Source organism: Nicotiana attenuata, unplaced genomic scaffold (assembly GCF_001879085.1).
Source record: "Nicotiana attenuata strain UT unplaced genomic scaffold, NIATTr2, whole genome shotgun sequence".
NCBI lineage: Eukaryota > Viridiplantae > Streptophyta > Magnoliopsida > Solanales > Solanaceae > Nicotiana > Nicotiana attenuata.
In genome coordinates this window covers 207,136-227,226 of record NW_017670804.1, presented here as the reverse complement: position 1 = coordinate 227,226, position 20,091 = coordinate 207,136, and the positions used below count along the sequence as shown (strand labels likewise).

The 20,091-nt window shown below is 38.3% G+C and overlaps 2 protein-coding genes across 3 annotated transcripts; both read left to right on the top strand.

The window, feature by feature from the left end:
* Positions 1-261: 261 nt before the first annotated feature.
* On the top strand, positions 262-7,472 carry LOC109243478 (translation initiation factor eIF-2B subunit delta-like). Of its 2 annotated transcripts, none has more exons than XM_019410422.1 (7): positions 262-799; positions 1,656-1,790; positions 3,265-3,617; positions 4,580-5,324; positions 5,407-5,503; positions 6,843-6,897; positions 7,022-7,472. In XM_019410422.1, the coding sequence occupies exons 1-7, from the start codon at positions 400-402 to the stop codon at positions 7,082-7,084; spliced, it is 1,848 nt and encodes a 615-aa protein (XP_019265967.1). In that variant the 5' UTR covers positions 262-399; the 3' UTR covers positions 7,085-7,472. The 2 variants fall into 2 exon arrangements, with proteins under 2 accessions (XP_019265967.1, XP_019265966.1); XM_019410421.1 differs by having other exon boundaries at positions 262-814.
* A 560-nt stretch (positions 7,473-8,032) lies between these two features.
* LOC109243479 (single-stranded DNA-binding protein, mitochondrial) lies at positions 8,033-11,624 on the top strand. Its single transcript, XM_019410423.1, has 4 exons — positions 8,033-8,448; positions 9,653-9,879; positions 10,472-10,572; positions 11,351-11,624. Exons 1-4 carry the CDS (start codon positions 8,176-8,178, stop codon positions 11,428-11,430), a joined length of 681 nt encoding a protein of 226 aa, XP_019265968.1. The 5' UTR covers positions 8,033-8,175; the 3' UTR covers positions 11,431-11,624.
* The last annotated feature ends 8,467 nt before the right edge of the window (positions 11,625-20,091 follow it).

The window sequence follows — 20,091 nt, the reverse complement described above, 5'->3', positions numbered from 1 at the left end:
AATTTTCTTTATTATAAAATTTCAAATACTTTTAAATATAAAAGGCATTTAAAACATTTCATGTACAAATGTACTATAGTAAAGTACATAATTTTTTTTTCCTCATTGATATAAATATATTCTCTTCCTTAATTCTCTCCTTTAACGAAGTAGTATTTCAAATATCATATTATCACATTGGAATATTATATTGGAACATTCTTTGACATGCCTTACAAACTTTATTTGAAGCCTTTCTTTTTTTTTTTTTTTAAAAAAAAGTCCAAACGCGAGAAACATATAAGTTTCTGGCAAGCGTTCCATTAGTAGTGTGGCAGTGATCAGTGTTTGAATTGCCTGCGAAAGAACATTTCAGAGGAAAAGTTCAGCTGCTCGTTCAAACCCTAACTCTTTGGTTCTATGGATCCTCGTCGTCCCTCTCGGGTTATAGATCCAAAAGTTCGTCGGGTGGGTTTTTTCGCACCTGACCCACACATTAACGACCCGGATAACCATCCCGGGCTTTCCTCATCTCCGTCCGGCAATTCAATGATCCCTCACGCCTTCGAGAGCGTCTCACAGGCTGTCCCTGTTCCTAATTCTACGTCTACGTCGCGGCCTCGGCGGTCTTCTTTTGACGAGAGTGAGCAATTGGTAGGAAGCTACAATCCTATGCAGTCGGTGCTTGGGACTTCGCCGGCGTCTAGTGGAATTGGCGTAGAGGGAGAGTTTTCCGAGGACTCAACGCATTGGATTCGTCAGACTGACGGCTTCGGTTTGACTTCAGCTGCCCGATTGACAGAGTCGAAAGACGATCAAGGTACCTCTAGCATTGGTAATTTAGCCCATTTAAACTGAGCATTATTGTTAATTTATGATTCCCTCAATTTTCGTATAGGTATTTGCAATGCTAGATAATGTGGAAAGTGTCTTTGTATTTGTGTAAAATGGCAGTACGAACCTTTGCTCTCTTTCTTTATTATTCACGACGGTGGCGTTCGAGCCAGCTTGCACACATTTTGATTATTCCACGAGGTACCTGCTATCTCCCCACAGCATACCTGCTACCTCCCACCAACGCGCTACCTCCCACCAGTACCGAGATACCTGCTACCTTCCACCAGCACAGGTACGTGCGACCTCCCACCAGCACAAGTAGCAGGTTACTCTGCCCACCAAGGCTGAGGCAGATGGAGACTTTTCCTCATTGCATTCTCTGCTCGATTTGGAGTACATGACAATTAGATTTAAACTTCTGAACCCAATCCTCAATATCAACTGAACACAAGATCCAGAGATTCTATGTAGTATACTCTTATGAGACCATATACTTTGCACATTCAGTATCATCTTGTAGCTTGTAATTCTAGCTTTATATATGAGGCCCTATATCGTAATGTTTGATGTTATAATTAGGACGACATGTGGAGCATTATTACTGATGTAGTTCAAAAGTTTTATCTGAGCTATCATTTCTGACTTTTCACATCTTAGGAGCATTAAGAATGCTGGTGATAAATAATGCTTTCCTGCTTGCATTATTTGCACTAAACCCCTTTATTCGTCAATTAACAACAATTAGGTGGGCTGAAAAGCGAGTTCTTCCTCCCAAGAACTTTGATCTTGCTAGAACCAGTGTTTCTCAGATGATGATAAAAAACATTTTTGTCTTGCAGAACGGATCAGTGCACAAGTTGCTGAAACTTCAAATGAGGTAGAAAGAAATGCAAAGCCACTGAAAGGGAAGACCACCAAAGCTGAAAGGCGTGCACTGCAGGAGGCTCAAAGAGCTGCAAAAGCTGCTGGAAAAGGTTTCAATCATCTTCCCTATTAAGTTAGGGAAGTAACTGCTATACGTTATCTTTGCATAGGGGAGTAGGGTGGAAACAAGGTTTTTAGAGTTTACTTTCTTTGTGATACAACTTCTGTTAACTAGTTTGTGTCTTTATTATTCAGACTTCATCTGGGGCTAACTTGTCTAGCGAAAGAATTTGTTATTATTCATTTTCTAGAATCATATGATTTGCTGCTTACATACTTGTACAACGTTGTGATTTCTATGAAACGCCTCTCTTCGTCAGCAATCCCCACCTTTTCCAGTTGCTTGTGCTTCTTTCTTGTTAATGGATGCCTCCGTTTATTGAATGTGCTGCTTTTGAAACATCAATCTTGTTGTTTGATTGTCATGTTTGATAGTAGAATTGATAGAAAAAAAGAAGAAGATAATGGAACTGATAGAGGATAGAGTATATACTTGTTTAGGTTCTTTTTTTCATTTGATAAGTTATACTTAGTAAGTTTTTATATGACTTGTGTTTGTGAGACTCCATATATCCTGATTTTCTTTCGGAGAAAAAGTTATGCCATCACCTGGCATCTATTTTTTTTTTGGATAGGTAGACCTGGCATCTCTTACAAGTGTTATTAGCTTTATTCTTAAAATAGCCATCTCTTTGTGATGTTGAGAATATCTAGTTGTGTGTCTCTGAGTAAAGATATGAAATGTACTAGCTGGCTAATACACTGCATATGTATTTGCATCCATAAAATTCTCAAGGACCTAGGTAGGTCAATGTCGAAGGCTTGCTTATTTTCATTTGTAACCACCAAATTGTGTCATAGAAAATTATTAGTCTTAATTGTTATCTTCACGTTCTCCTTCTTATTCATGTTTGTAGCATTTCTAGAACTTTTGCCCATTGGGAATTTGATAATTTCGGTGCTGTTCATTAGCCATCAGGAGTCCTTCAGCGTAATATTTTTTTACCCTTTTTGGCCATAAATACACTCTGTTGTGAGCTGTGAAGCTGCTTTAATTTTGCCAATATCAATCAGTTATGCATGAGCCTATAGTTTTTTTTTTCTTGAATAGCTTTGCAGTCGCTGCAACATCTACAGTTGTTGCCCCTAAAGATATGAATTGGTTCCTCCCATTTCACTTTTTATTTTTGCTTTCTTCTTGAAACATTGAGGATTGGAGTGAAACGGCATTAAATGGAGCAAAATGAATATTGAAGATTCATTAGTCGAACACTAGTCCATGACTAGCTCAGACTTGAAGGCATAGTAGTAATAGTTGTTCTTGCTTTCTTTTTTGAAACATGAAAGAAGGTTTATAGTTGTGACTTGTGACATTACTGTAAGAAGATTTCTGAATAGTGAGTACATGATGGTAATTGGAGCTACCAAAAGCTGTATGCTAATTAAAGTTAGGTCAGAAAATCTTTTTGCGGAGTCGTTAAATCATCTTTCTGTAAATTTATTTTATTTTTGGATCATATATAGGTGGAGAAACATCTGGGACAAAGTTACACGGACAGTCTGGTAAACCTTCTAAGAAGCCTTCACAAAAGAAAGATGGTGGCCCCGTGATATCATCTGTAGCTACTTCTGAGACAAAAGGAGGTGACCGACCACTAGAGAAAGATCGCAAGAAAGATGTACCTGCTCCAAGGATGCAATTTGATGATAAGAATCGTGTTGAAAAAGCTAAGAAACGTGCAGTAGTTAAAAAGACTGAAGCTAGAAATAGGGTAGAACTGTTTCGGCATTTACCTCAGTATGAACAAGGAACTCAGCTACCTGATCTTGAATCAAGGTTTTTCCACCTTGACACTATGCATCCTGCAGTTTACAAGGTAACTTCCCCATGCGTCATGTCCCATTTTTGTTTATTTCTGCTTTGAAATGGGAACATTTCACAGAAGTAGTTGTCTAAGATACTAAGCTTGTCATGGAGGACTTTATTCAGCAAGTAACAAGGAGAGATGCACATTATCATCTTGCTTCGTGATATTGCATCTGTTGTCAGATGCACTAAGACTGTATTATCACCGGACTGCTGAGATCCCTGCTGTTTTGACTTTCACTATGCCTCAGTCCCAACCTAATTTGAGTCAGTATATGAATCCTCTATATTTATTTCGCTTTGAACCAGTTTCATTCTGTTACTCAATAATTTAAGTTTCTCAAACTCTAGATATCCCCTACAGTTTCTATGGACATACATATCTCTAAACAAACTAAAAAGAACTTTAGCAAACATTGAATGATTGATTGAACCTAATGGAAGTGTACTAGTATGAGAAAACCTTAAATCTCATAAATTGGTATCACCTAGATGGAGTTTTTGCTTTCTTTCCTTTTGATCTTTTCACTAAGTTTGTGTGAATTTCGGGAAATTATAAGTCTTTTGAGATAACTTCATTCGGTTCGTCCCATTTTAAACCCTCCAATCACTGTTGTACCTCACCTGCCGACGGATACATTTGGAGATCTAAGTAGTACATGGCTAAACCATATCAGATGATCTTCTCTCATTTTATCTTCTATATTGTCTTACTTTAGGAAGCAGATGCTCTAACTACTCAGCTACAGGCTCTTCCCCTAATTTTATCCTCTATAATTTTCTTACTTTAGGTTAATTTTATTTGCTTTATGATATCATTATACCCAATTTTTTTTAGTTAAAAATTTGAATACAACTACCAGTTGTAGTTTGTGATTAAATGTGGACTTAAAGCATTGTTAATTCTAGTATGACACTAAATGGCTTAGAAATGTCACATGTCTTGATGATTGTTTGCGAATTTCTTACCAGGTAGGACTGCAGTATTTGGCTGGGGATGTTGTTGGGGGAAATGGTCGCTGTGTTGCAATGCTGCAAGCATTTCAACAAGCCATCAGAGATTACTCTACACCTTGTGAAAAAGCTCTAGGTAGAGATTTAACAGCAAGGATCAATGGCTATGTTTCATTTTTTAACGAGTGTAGACCCCTTTCTATTAGCATGGGAAATGCAATTCGCTTTCTAAAAGCTCGTATAGCCAAGTTATCTTTAACTCTTTCTGAGTCAGAAGCAAAGGCTGCTCTTTACTCAGATATTGAGCGGTTCATTAATGAGAAGATAGTACTAGCTGACAGAGTAATAACAAGACAGGCAGTTACGAAGGTCAGAGATGGTGACGTTCTTCTCACATTTGGTTCTTCCTCTGTTGTTGAAATGATTCTGCTACATGCTTACGAGCTTGGGAAGCGATTCCGTGTAATAGTGGTAGATTCTCGCCCTAGACTTGAAGGCAAGGCACTACTTCGGAGACTGGTGAAGAAGGGCTTGTGTTGTACATACACTCATATAAATGCTGTTTCTTACATTATGCATGAAGTCACTAGAGTGTTCATGGGTGCTGCATCTGTATTATCTAATGGGACTGTGTACTCTAGAATTGGGACTGCATGTGTTGCTATGGTTGCTCATGCATTCCGTGTTCCTCTACTGATTTGTTGTGAAGCATATAAGTTTCACGAGAGAGTGCAGCTTGATTCTGTTTGTTCCAATGAGCTAGGTATGTCCTATTCATAGATTATATTTCCTGCCATATATTGCAATATTATCTGTGTGGCTATAGTGTCTATTCTCAATTGCAGGTGAACCAGATGCTATTTCCAAAGTTCCTGGTAGACTGGATGTCAATTTTTCGGATAACTGGACAAGTAATGATAATATTCAGCTTCTGAATCTGATGTGAGTGGTTTTCTTCTTTTAATTTTCTCTCACAAATTAAGGATAAATTATAGTTTCCTTTGATTTTATAAAGCTCTATCTGTCCGTAATGTCCTAATTTTGTTAAATGGAGTCTTTAGCATTGGGATTTCTTCAAATTGACTTACATGATGTTTAGATTAAGTAAAACTACAATCTGAAAGGTGGAAAAATGTTTATGGCAAATCATAACCAGTTAAGGGCACACTTGAATCTCTTTCATGTGCTCAGCAGAAAATGTTTATGGAAAATGTTTTGGATAGGAAGGGGCGGAGGTCGAGCATTAGGGTTGTAGGTTAGGAGGGAGTCGATTTTTTTTTTTTTTTTTTTTTTTTTTTTTTTTTTTTTTTGTTGTTGTTGTTCCGGGAGCGGGGCTGGCCTGTTGATGTTTCGCTGTGGGTTGTTAGTGGGTTATGTAGTTTCCTCACTATTTCCTATGGTAGTATTGCTGTTTATTGTTATTGCTTTTACATCTATTTTTCTATTTCTTACGATGTTGTTAATATTTTTTTTATCTTCTATTGTTGTCACTGATCTATTGTCTATTGTTTATTTTTCTTCTTCTCGAGCCGAGGGTCTTTCGGAAACAGCCTCTCTACCCCTCCGGGGTAGGGTTAAGGTCTGCGTACACTCTACCCTCCCCAAACCCTACTTGTGGAATTTTACTGGGTTGTTGTTGTTGTTGTTGGAGTCTTTAGCATTGGGGAGTTTGTTATGGTTTATCTACTTTCTTCACCATGTCCATTAGATACATTACAAGGGCATTGGGGTAGGAACAAAAAACTTCACATATATCTAGGAAAAGAAAAGTTTCATGACATCAAGAAAAGGATGAACCTTAGTTTTATGATGAAATGTGGAGTAGAAGTGCATAAAAACTTAAAATCCTCCGAAGCTACCTATTATTTACAAGAACAAACTGAATTGCCCTTGAGCTCCCTAGGAAAAAGTCATTTTCCACTACGCTGCTCCTTTCAAAATCACTGCCTCAACTCCTTAATAAGCTGTGACTTGCTTAAAGTTTCCGGACTAAAATGGTTACTTGAGAAATCGAATGTTGTCAACTAGAAGTGAGTCAGAAAACAAAGATACGTTGTAGTGCAAAATTTTAGGCTAGAAATCATAAATGTGAGTCCTAAGACACTACTCAAAAAGAAAGTCCGACTCCTAAGATGCTCTTCTGGTAATAAGATGTTGAAAACGTATTGACAAGTATAGAAGAAGTAACTTTTTCTCAGAGAAGTTTTTAGTCAACCCTTAAAGGAAATTAGACAAATAAGATTTTCTCATTCATCTAATACCTAATCCATGATTTTAATAGGTATGATGTTACTCCTTCAGACTATGTCTCAATGATCATCACAGATTATGGCATGGTAAGTGGATTTCACAATTTTGCTTGCAACCTTAGTTCTTTACATTTCATTACTGCAGTTTGAAATCTTTAGGAGTTGTATCCTTTTAACCCTACTCATTTCATGGTCTTTTGGTGTTTTTCAGATACCAACTACAAGTGTGCCTGTGATTGTGCGAGAGTATGGGAGAGAACACCTCCTGATATGAATTTAGCAATTGGATGTGGCAACGGCTACCAACTTACTGACAAATTTTTGCTGTCATATAATACCTTATAGGAAATGAATGCATTCATTAAAATCATTAACCTTACAGAAAAATATGAATGCATGCATTAATTTTCTTTTTGTGTTGGAGTTTATAGAAATTTACACAGGTCTCAGTAAGATCTTTTATTTAAAATATTATTTCTCTGACAAAAATTACTAGGTCATAGGTGTCGGGTGGCCCTTTGTTGGACTGATGTTTGTATATTTTACAGTACAAAATTTCTCACGGAAGATTCCGCTAAGATTTTGAGATTCTTGTGCAACTGTTTGTGCAGTTAGCTTCACAAGCAGACTAATATGCATATGACTAATACTTTCTTAGCTTACTTAATCTCGAGACACTTGGTTATGAAAAAATATTTTTGTTATCGTTGGTAGATGGAAAAAGAAAAAAAGAAGAGCTGATAGCATCGATCCCTTGCGAGAAAATTTCAAAGGCTTGACTAAAATGTCACTATTTCTGTATTCTTTTTTAGTTTGTGTCACATAAATAATACTGTAATTTTTCTATTTTTCCATCTTTTATTTGAATGTAGAGGTAGAAGAAAATGAAAAGAAATGGTTAAAAATAGTTCATAAAGAAAACAACACATACAAATTTAAATTTAAATAAATTTTGATTGTAATTTTTTTATAAAATAATAGTAAGTATTAATGTGTGTATCAAAGAAAGATCTGTCTCAAATTAAAACGGAGTAAGTTATGTTAGACATATCATTACTTGAAAAGTAAACTTTTCTGGATCCTACTTGCTTTAAAAAAAAAAAAAAAAAAAAAACTGTAATAGTATAGTACTTGATATCAGTATTAGCTAATTAATACTATATCAAGTATAAAATAATACTTGAATTGAGATATTAGTTATACTAGTAGTGACCCTGAAAATAGAAAAAGCCAAATACCAAGTTATATACTGGAACTTATTTTTTCCTAAATAGTTTCCACCAAACGGCCCTCAAGGGTTTAAGCCAGCAGAACAAGGGTTTAACGACAGAGAAAATTCACATTTCTGCAGAAAAATTGATATCAATGGCGTCTTCACTGTCGAGAAAGCTTTTACGCACGATGCTGACGAACCCTAGATCCATTAAAGCTTCGCAACTATCTTCTTTTTGCACAAAAATCTCTTCAGCTACAGAGGATTTCTCCTCTCCGGATTCTGACCGCGTTGAGTTGGAGTCCGCATCGGACGCCGAACCCGAATCAACTGGATTTTCATCACCTTCAGCTTCTGATTTTAATCAAGAACGCAAATTCGTTGAACGTCCCCTAGAGAATGGTCTAGAAGTTGGCATTTACAAGGTGAATTTTGATAAATAGAATTGAAATTCATAGATTAAGGCATTGGTTTGCGCGTTATCAGTCATTTTGGACTCTTAACCTAACTGTTTATGTATATATTAATTTTCATGTCTTTGTATGATATAATGTGCAAATGTACCGGTAAGAAGGTTTGTGCATACACCTATTGGGGTTTATATGCACGTATATTGTTGAACATTCACTTTGTAGTTACACGGCAGATTGTGATAAATGGAGATAAATTTACACTCTTTATGCATCTGTTAGTTGCAATTAATTGATTAAGAGATTGCTTTGGATAGCATGTACCAAAACAGACAGGATCCTATCTGTACATGCATGAACTTGTGTGTCCCCATAGACAAGGAGGTATAGCTTAGTCAAAAGGACCCCCCCCCCCCCCCCAATCATGAGATTGTGGATTCGAGACACCAAGGGAAGTGGGAAAAGACTGTTGGACACTGGGGGAGGGGAGTTTGGGGGTGATATTTACCAATCTTTGTGGCTCTAAATGTCAATGTCGGTTAAGATGGATTGGTTATGTCCTGAGTGGACTTCCAGATGCATCGGTTTGTAGGTGCAAAACCATGGTGAGTGAATGTGTTAAAAGGGGACGATGCGGACGTAGAATCACATGGAAGGAAGTTGTCTTAGAAAACCTACAATCTCTTAGAAAATTTGGGATTGAGGCATATTTGTAGGCATTTAATAGATTAAAACATTATTTTGCATACTCTGCTTCATACAGACACGATCCTGACTGTTCAAATGTAGTTTATGTGTCTATGTATGTTATGATATGTAAATGCACCAATAGAGTTTATGCATACATATTATGGTGTTTATATGCTTGTAATATTTTGATGATTGAGTGGGGATTTGTCTGTTTGTTTTTTGCTTTGGGGTTATGATCGGAATTATTTAGTATTGGAATGAAACAGATCCGAGTAGAGCGAATGGATATAGATGATTCATCTAACTAACCCCTAACTGTAATTGGGATTAGGACATGGTTGATTGATTGAATTGTGTTTGAATTAGCCGTGTGAAGATTATGGTTCGCCAGTTTTGACAGAGAAATTGGTACAACTGCAGTACCTACTTCCTATCCCACCAAATGCAAAAAGATAAGAGGCAAAAATCATAGTCATATTAGCTTCCCGTGAATATAAGTCGGTTTATGTTTTTTGTTGAATCTGAACAGGCAATCTTGGTTGGTCAAGTTGGCCAGACACCAATACAAAAGAAGTTGAAGAGTGGGAGGACCGTTACTCTGCTATCCCTTGGAACAGGTGGGATTCGGAACAACAGGAGGCCATTTGATAATGAAGAGCCAAGAGAATATGCCAATAGGTGTGCAGTTCAGTGGCACAGGGTCTCAGTCTATCCTGAGAGGTTGGGGGAAATGGCCATGAAGAGTATTGTTCCAGGGTATGCTTCCATTTTTCTTTCATCTCCTTACTTTTAAAGTTAAATATGGATCATGCGATTGCATATATTCTTGTAATTTCCTGTGTTCTCTAAGGGTTTTCTGTTTTTTTTTTGGCTTAAAATTGAACCTGATAGGGGTTGTGTTAATCTAGAGCTCACTTCTAATTCCTTTTTGTTGTGAAGTCATTATAAGCGCCTGCTTCATGGTTAAGCCTTGAATGAGAGATCAACAGAAAAAACCAATTGACCTATTCACTGCTTTTCATTTTTTCCCTAAATCATAAGAGTCCCAAAAAAAATGTCATACGTGAAATTCTACATCCCTGACAACTGGGTCAGTGTCATAAAATTACACAATATTTAAAAAAAATATATATATAAAACAATTGCTAGATTTTCAGCTGATTTTGAGGACCAACTTCCTCCCAGGAAAAGAAATAGACTGAATTTTGCCATCTGGTGAAAGTTTGGTGTGCATCTTTGACTGAATGCTTACTTTCTGTTGAATCTGTAGTTTCATACTTCTGCTTCCAGCTCTTGTCAAATGATGTGCTAATCTTCTGATAGTAGTTTGATGCACTGCACATTGTAGTTCAATCTTGTATGTGGAGGGTAACCTTGAATCAAAAATCTTCACTGATCCTATCACTGGTCTTGTGCGGCGCATACGAGAGGTTGCTGTACGAAGAAATGGTAATTTCAGCCCTATGGATAGCTTTTATTTTGTTTTTTCAGTATGCAATCATTTTGCCATCAGAAATGAGTAAGATTTCTAATGGCTATATACATGTTTCACCTTGACTTGAAATTGTAGAATGTAGATTTTCTTTGGACATACTAGGTGGAATATACGTATATACTGGATTCTAGTGTTAGGTTACCGTGCTTGTGTGGCCCTCTCTGCAACTGCTTCTTTTGAAGGCTGGGTCAGTTGCTGCAGTAACATTTCAGAGTCTGTAAATTGCACTATTAGTTGATCCCTTTTCTCCATCATCTATCATAACCACCCTTTTAAGTTTGCATTTTGAAGATGTCCCATAGAACTCAAGTTTATGAGCTTCGGGTGAAAGTAACCTAGGGGCTACACTTGAATTACAAGCCAATTTCGAAGGGCTTTAAAGCAAACCATGGATGCATATTGTATCGGCTTCTGAAACAACCTAGAATTCATTAATATGTTAGTGAAAAGTAAGTTATGCCCCTTGACAAATAAGGATTTGTTTCTGAAATCTCATGGTACCGCTAATGGTGGCGCTATCTCTATTCCCAAAGCATGTTGTGCTATAATTTTTACTGGAGAAAAGGTTTTTTGTTCTAAAGCATGGGTGGTATGGTATTCTATCCTTGCCTATAGTGATCATGCGTAAAACCATATCAGCGAATAGGTCCAGGAAACATGCAAACTTCAATAGAACTTGTTTCATTTGCCACGAAGAACCTTTATGAACCCTAATTCCCTGGCTCTTTGCAGGTCGTCTGGTTTCCCTTGGGAATGGGAATGAAGCCCAGCAGCCATCACAAGCAGAAATCAAAGGGGTTGGTTATTACTGAGTGGGCTTGTAATGAAAGTAATTGAATCTTTATGTAGAAGAATTGTATTTGAGTTGTTTTTTGTTTCTTTTCTCCTCACATTAATCCTAAGAGAGGTTAATTTCAAACCAGCCATCTGATGCTCACTATGTAAACTGAATCAGTGATCTAATAGTTCTGCACCTATAAGTTGTGTTCTGATAATTTTTTTCATCTGTCTGCTGGCTAAGTTATTCATATTAGCTTTGGGCTATTACACAAGTAGACTATTTAGTAATTTTCTCCACAAGTAGGCCCTTACTACATTTCCCTTGTAGCTCATTGGTTTGGTGTAAACACCAGGTGTAGATATGTGTTTAACTTCTTAAATGTTCCAGAAAAATGGTCTTCATATAGACGTTTTCTCTTTATACCTATCTAATATTATATTTTAGAAGGCAGTAGGTGCAAGTATATCTATGTCTTCTACTGGAACTCAATATAATCGAAAAAAAGTAGCCCGGTGCACAGAGCATGCTACGTTCAAGTACGGTCTAGGGAAGAGCATCCTACATTTGTAGTATAATCATTATTACAAATGCACTGTCCTTTAACTACTAAATGAAGCGTCACTAGCAGACAGAAACAAATATAACAAATTTAAAATCTCTTTTGAGTCCCACTTAGTATAGGTGATGGTGGATTTGTTGCATTTTCTATATATACCTGCCAGCTGTTAGGACCTCCTCGGATTTTCTTTTGTATTTTCTTTGTCCTCTTTCTCTATGTTTTCAGTTTCGGCAGCCGCGGAATCAATGTATATAGGTGTAATCGGGGTGGGATCACAAACCTTTAATAAATTAATATACCAATTAGATATCAATATATTGCACATACTATCATCAACGAGCATGATAGAATAGTTGAAATCGCTCTATCTTTAATCAGATATCTCGAGATGCCATGAAAATAGAAAATCTATCGATAACGAGCGTTTTATCCCGCCTCACTTAATGGATCTACTTAAAGTGCATCTGAATTAGTCAAATCCGTGAATGTTAGATATCTAATGCCTGCAACAAGGAAGATGGCACACACTGCAAAAAAGGATTTTTCAGTAGTTTATGAAGTTATCCTTAATAAGCATTTATTAGTTAAGTACAGCAGCAACCAATGCCTGGTACAAAAAAAATAAAAAAAAATGAATATTTTAATAATGATAAGAACATGATCAAAGAAAGACTTTGATTATTGTGAATGTAATCTTAACCTGATCTCTTCATTTGAATGTTGTACTCGACATGTGCCCCTACCTTATCTTTTTGCACTTTATATAAAAAAAAAACAAAGAATAAAGAAATGAATAACAAAGCCAAGAAACTAGGGGACTAATGATGGCTAATAGTTAAAATACAAAAATAAAATTAAAAAAAACCCTCTAGACAGGAGGCGGAACTAGACTTCAACCTTATGGGTTCTGTAATAAAACTATAACTTTAACGGCTTAATGACTGGATTCTAAATTTAATATTTGTACATTTTTAATGAATTTTCTCTCACAAAATACATTACTAAGCAAAAGCTACTGGGTTCGATCAAACTCATAACTCCGCTTCTTCTTCTTCTTATTCTGTCTCCGCCCCTGTTCTGGATGATGGCCAAACTAGCCTATTTTTTCTCATAATTAAGTTGGAATTGTATCATGCATCACCAGCCCCTTTCTTATTTTTCCTTTTTGGCGTTTAACCTTCTCTAATAAGCTCTTTAACAAGCTCTTTAAAGCATTATCTTATTTCTCAAATTTTTTATTTATTTATTGTATTCTTTCAAGATCCTATTTCTGGAATTTAAATATTTACAATAATGAAAGAGTGAATATCTCGAAACCTTCTTAAACTATCATGTTCTTATCAATTATATACTTAAACTATCACGTGTTCCCAAAACCCTCCTTAACTATATACCCCTATATATTAAAAAACCCTCGTCGAATTTTTAGTGGTGCGAGTGGTACACCCTTCTATTTACTCAGCCAAATTTAAATACCAATTTAATTAAGAATTTTAACTAATAATAAAAATAATTAAATGGGTAAATGTTTGGGGGTTAAAATCAAAGAAAGAGAGTGGAGGGAAACACATGGTTATTTGTTTAAAAAAAAAAAAAAAAATCTTCCATCTCCTCCATAATGGCTACACCATGTCTCAATCATAAATTTCCCCATTAAACATTGGATTTTCCATTAACTTTCGTTTTCACTGGGAATTTTAGTTTAATACAAGGATTGGGATAATAAAAAATTAGGGTTTGGTAAAGATTATGGGCTTTTGGTGGACTAAATAGTGTTGAAAGAAGAAGACCTAAATGAAAAAAAAAAAATTTAGAAGAAATAAGAGAAAGATTTTTTTTCAAATGAAACCCATAAGAAGAAAGGAAGAAGAAAGATTTAAAAAAAAGGAGGAAGAAGGTAGAATAAAAAGAAAATAGAAAGAATAATTTTTTTTTAAAGAGGGTAATAGTAATTAACCATTAGATACAGTCAATTGGAGCCATTTTAGTATAATTTCATCTCACACGCGCCTTCTGGCGAGTTAACTTTACATATTTCATTAAAAAATTGACGAAGGATTTTTTAATATATAGGGAAAACAGTTAAAGGGGATTTTGGGATACCGGATAATTTAAATTTATAACTGACAAAAATATAATAGTTTAAGAGGGTTTTAGCGTATTCATTAATGAAAAGATAAAACTAAATTTTGCAGCACATCACCTGTGGCAAGAAAATTTGATTTTACTTTTGAGGATTTGTATGATTAAAAATAACGCAGTTCATTTTATTGGTATTCTCATGTTACTTCGATTTAATCCACACCAAAGATACGCACCATTATCAATGATTGAAACATTTATTCCCTTTGTATGAGATGCAGAAATTTCACATAATAGGAGTACTACATTAAGCAAGTTGCTAGGAAAAGAAACTAAAGCTTTAAACTTTGTTAAAAAGCAGTCAAGAAAAGAAGAAAAGCATCAAACATTAGCTGATTGGGAGTTTCAATGATGACCATGGTTCAATTTCCCACAAGAGGACAAACATAGGACCCCTATTACACATTTTCCACATAGACATAAAATCTAGAGTAAGATTTAGATGTTATTCTCACCTGTTCAGAAGCAACTGAAGTCATCAAATAATTTTTCTAACGACCATAGAAAGCAGACATGAGCAGTATGCTAAAGACTCCTTCCGTTTAAATTTACTTGTCCACTATATTAAAAATGAACCGAGAGTCTATCGGAAAAAATCACTCTACCTTGATAAGGTAGTGGTATGGTCTACGTACGCACTACCCTCCCCAGACCCCACTTATGAGATTACGTTGGGTTTTTTGTTGTTGTTGTTGTTGTTGTTGTTGTTGTTGTTGTTGTTATACTACACTAAAAATAGATGTCCACTTTTACTTATCAGTTTAAAAAAATCAATAGATAATTTATCATCTTATACTTATTTTACCCTTATCATTTTGGATTAATAATAGTTAAGTTAGTTTTCTAGTAATAATAATTATGGATGATATAGTAAAATTATTGTTTACTTCGAAAATATGAGTAACAATTAAATTTGATTTATGGTTTTAAAGATATGTAATTTAGTTCAATACTAATTAATAACCAAGAAAACTAGCGTGTAAATGAAAGAAACAAGTAGAATCAAACCAGCGTGCGAGACAGTCTCGACCTCGAGCTAAGGTGGCCTCGAGGTTGGTTAAGAACAATAAAGCAAGAACAATTAAGTAAAGAGATGATTCTGACGGAATATGAGCCAAAAAGTAAGAGAGTATATTCTTTGCCAAATGATTAATCATCATTTACAAATGATTGGGGTCCCCCTTTATGTAATAGGGGAACCCTAAATAAGGTACATTTCTATTTACAGTAAAGAATCTTACTAGGACAACCGTCTAATCGCCTAGTACGGATTCGTACAAATCTATTCCGGGATTTACGCCACGATCTTGGGGACGTGGCAGGAATCTTACTCATTCTGTTACAAATCCATAACGGCATTATCTCGAGGCTGGTCATGTTAGACTCAGATGTTCCTCGAACACTTAGTTCTTCGAGCCTCGTACTTCGTCCTCAGGCTCGAACTCGGTCCACAGTGAGTCTATTCCTCGACGCGAGCCTTCTGTTCCTCGATATGAACCTTCGAGCCCACAAAATCGGGGGCACCTGATTTCACCGTATACAGATAGTCCCCGCATTTCTTAGAGTAAAATGATAAGAAACGATTTGAACCTCGATTTTCCGGAGTCTCTGATGATGACGCCATTCCCGTGACGTAGGCGCTCGAAGTGACCGAAACGTCCCGTCGGTTCGCTTCCCCAAAACATTAAATGCTTGCCAGTAATGGTTGGCCACTAGTGCCACCGAACCGTCGCCGCTTATCTATAAATACGGGACTCCCTTTTTGAATTAAGAACTTTACTTCTTCATTGCATTCTCTCTGATCCCTTCTTCTCTTCATCTCTTTCTCTCACCACATGCTTCCGCCGCCCTTTAAGTGCCGGAAAACGCCAAGCTCCGCCACCTTCCGCATCTTTTAACTTAAAATAATGGAAAAAACCTCAAAAATAGTTCCTCGAAAAGAGAAGGCTTCTTCTTCCTCTTCCCGGCCGGCCAAACTTGTGGCGCCGGCCCTTCACGAGATCATTCCCGGCCCCTGTGTGATAAAGAAAGATTTCAACGTTGAAAATCCCCCCAATATCCCAGGCCGATGCGAACACGTATCTCAATACATTAGTTCGATATTGAAGAAGCATCTCAAGGCCATGAAGAAGGACTGTGGCTAGGGAGACGAGGTCATGGTACAGATCCCCAACCCCGAGGAGGGCATCACCACTCGCGTGGAGGGATTCTTAAGTGTTTACATTTACCCCTTCACACTGGGTCCCCTTGATCAGTAGTGATTGACTTTTGAAAAAGGTACGAGGTTACTCTCGGACAGATCCATCCCTCCTTTTGGCGCATCATGATTATGGAGCGCTATTTCTCCAGCAAGGCCGAGGGATTAGAGTTTACCCTCAACCATCTCATTCGGCTGTATCGGCCTCAGCTGTTTCGAGGTCTGATCAAGCTTCAACATCGATAAAAAAAAGCTTTCTTTGCTAGTAACGACGAGGATAAAGACCGAGGCTGGATGAGCCGGTTCGTCAGAGTGAGGACCTCGGACGTCATCCCTAGGGAAAAAATGCCATTCCCGGAGAAATGGAACTTCAAACGTAAGTGAAGTCCTTTTCTAAATACCCTCTCATATTCCGCTTCCGAGTTTCGTAATGCCTTTACCTTTTTTGTAGTTGTTGCTTGGATGCCCCATGCGATCCCCGACCTTGAGCACTGGGTCCAAAAATTAGCTTCAACCTCCTCGTATGATGAGCGCAAATGGCGTGACTTGTCGAGGGGCAAATGGGAGGCCAAGCACCACGGTTAGTTCTTCTCCCAGGTTTTCTGATGCTTTCCTTTTACTGGAGATGTTTTCCACACTTACGCTTATCTACGCGGGTATTGGAGTTGTCTCTGAAATGAGACCAGCCCCGCCCGGGGAAGAGACCGAGTCCTCGATTCCAAAATCGGGGAAAGACAACAAGAGAAAAAGGGCTTCGTAGCCCGAAGACTCCCAGGATGAGAGGGCCCCTATTCGAAAGCCAGGGAGGAAACTCATTCATGTGGACGTAGATTTGCTCCTCCAATTTCTGGACGATAAAGAAAATGAGGTCGAAGAATCAGCGCTGGTGCCCCGAACTAAGAAACCGGTCGAGGCTGCCAAGCCCTTCGAACTAGAGACCTTGCCTCGTGGTGAGGGAACTCCAAAGAAAGACTCGGGCAAAGCCCTCGAGTCCCCTAAGGTCGAGATCATTCCCCCACCTTCAACAAGTACACCGGATGGTACAAGTGCCGAGAACCCCGAAGCTAATCAGAGCGCCCCGAGTGAGGAGCTCGGGGCCGTGACAATAGGTCACTCCCCTTCTCTATCATCTTACTCTGAGGAGGCGATAAAGGACGCTCGAGCTCTGCGAACGCCCGACCGGAGAAAGGTCCTCGAAGAAGATCCTTTTCAGGATTGTTTCACTGGGGTCGATGATGCCGACGACCTTAATGACACGCATCCACCCTCTTCGAAGAGGCTCATCGTCTCTTCTCTGGGGTAAACACTAACTTTTATTTGTTGTAATTTTTTCTTCTCCCCTTCTCTTGACTGATATCTCTTTGTTTTTGTGTAGGCCATCATCAAGTTCAGGGCTGAACTGAGCCAATGTGAGGCCGAGCTCAAGAAGTCTTCGGCTGACCGGGAAAAATGGAGTAATGATTTGGCCAAGTGCCAATCCCGGAGAGAGACCCTCGAAGAAATCCATGCCCGAGGGTTCGACCTCACTGAAGAGATAGCCAAGCAAAGGCGCTGGAAACCGATGCCAGGTTTCTCGTCTCTTCCGATGATGAAGATGTTGTTAGTGGTTCTGAGACTGGGGGAGATGAAGATGGAGTCCCCGAGGAGGAGGTTCCCGAAGATGCGGCTATTAAAGATGTGGCTCCCGAGGGTGCAGCTCCCGAGGATACGGCTCCCAAGGATGTGGTTCCCGAGGGTACAACTCCCAAAGTAGATTAGGTTCTTTTTGTTCTTGTTTTTTTGTATAAGGCCCTTTATGGGCATTGTAAATACCCTTTATAAATATAAAGAGTTCCCTTTGCTTCATCTTCGACTTATATTGAATTCTGCTTCGCCTTCATTTGTGAAAATTTTTGATGTTATAACTCTAATGATCAAGGGGGCACTAGCTCGGATTCAAAATATAATAAACCCTTAGGTTTCTTAGTAATCAATGGGCGATCTTTGAACTTATAATAGAACCTCTTAAGGTTTTTGTTAATCATCGAGTTGTGCTCAAGTCGATTTGATGCGAGCTCGGGATGATGGGATTCTTGAGTCCGAGTTGAGTGAGAGTAAGGTCTCAAACTCTGCATGCTTCGGCCCTTAGGCTCTTTTATATTGGCCCTTAGGCTCTTTAAGTTGGGCCAATTCGGCCTCTGAGATGGCTACAATTTTTCCCTCTTTTCGGCTAAAAGACTTAGTGAAAATTTCTTTATGCCTTAGCATGTGTTTTGTGTCCGATTTGGTAGCACACAGTTGTTGCCTCGTTAAAAACCTCGCAGGTAAAACGCATTTGGGACAAATCCGATCTAAGGGAAAAAAATTGCAATGCGTGCTTTAAAACCTAAGGTCTTCGTGTAAAAAGGTGCCCTCGATGTCTTCGATCGAACACCTGCAATGGGTTAGCTTTAAATTCGAATGGACAAAAAGAGAAACTCATACCTTAGCAGTAGTATCGTTTGAGTAGTGATGCATTCCAATTGTTCGGCAGTTGTTCGCCTCCCATCGTGCCAAGTTTGTAAGATCCTTTACTGACAATTCCGATAACTCGGTACGGTCCTTCCCAGTTCGGACCCAGTTTCCCTTCATTCGGGTCTCGAGTATTGAGGGTGACCTTCCGTAGAACTAAGTCCCCGATTCCGAAGTGTCGAAGGTTAGTCTTTCTATTATAATATCTCTCTATTCTTTGTTTCTGCGCCGCCATCCGAACAAATGCAGCTTCTCGTTTTTCATCTAATAGCTCGAGGATAGTATTCATAGCCTCGTGATTTGACTCCTCCGATGCATGTCGAAACCTGGCGCTGGGTTCTCTGACCTCGACTGGGTTTAAGGCCTCGGAGCCATATACTAAAGATAACGGAGTAACCCCCGTGCTGGACTTCGATGTCGTTAGATATGCCCATAGGACCTCGGGTAGAACTTCTCTCCATTTTCCTTTTGCATCGTCCAACCTTTTCTTTAGGTTTTGAATGATAGTTTTTTTTTGTTGACTCAGCTTGTCCGTTCCCGGTTGGGTGGTACGGTGTTGATAATATCCTTTTTGTTTTGTGTGCTTCGAGGAACTCCATTACCTTGTTGCCGACGAATTGCTTTCCATTGTTACATACGATCTCAGCGGGTATCCCGAATCGACATATGATGTGGTCCCAGATGAAGTCAATAACTTCTTTTTCTCTGACCTTCTCGAAGACCTGTGCTTCCACCCATTTAGAAAAGTAGTCAATCATAAACAGTATGAATTTAGCTTTACCTGGGGCCGTTGGCAGAGGGCCGACTATGTCCATTCCCCATTTCATGAAAGGCCACGGGGATAAGACTGAGTGTAGTTTCTCTCCGGTCTGGTGAATCATTCGAGCGAACCTTTGACATTTATCACACTTTTTAACAAACTCCTTAGTGTCTTTTTCCATGCTATCCCAGTAATACCCTGCTCTAATAATTTTGCGAATCAAAGACTCGGCGCCAGAGTGATTTCCACAAGTGCCTTCGTGTATTTCTCGTAGAACATAATCGGTATCCCCCGGCCCTAAACATATCGGCAATGGTCCATCGAAAGACCTCATGTACAATGTTCCATCTTCATCCAATGTGAACCTAGCAACCTTGGTTCGTAGAGCCCTTGACTCTTTATGATCCGATGGGAGCTTTCCATTTTTCAAATAATCGATATACTTATTCCTCTAATACCAAGTCAAACTCGTAGAATTTATCTCGGCATGACCTTCTTCGACTACTGACCTCGATAATTGGATGATAGGCCCCAGAACAATATC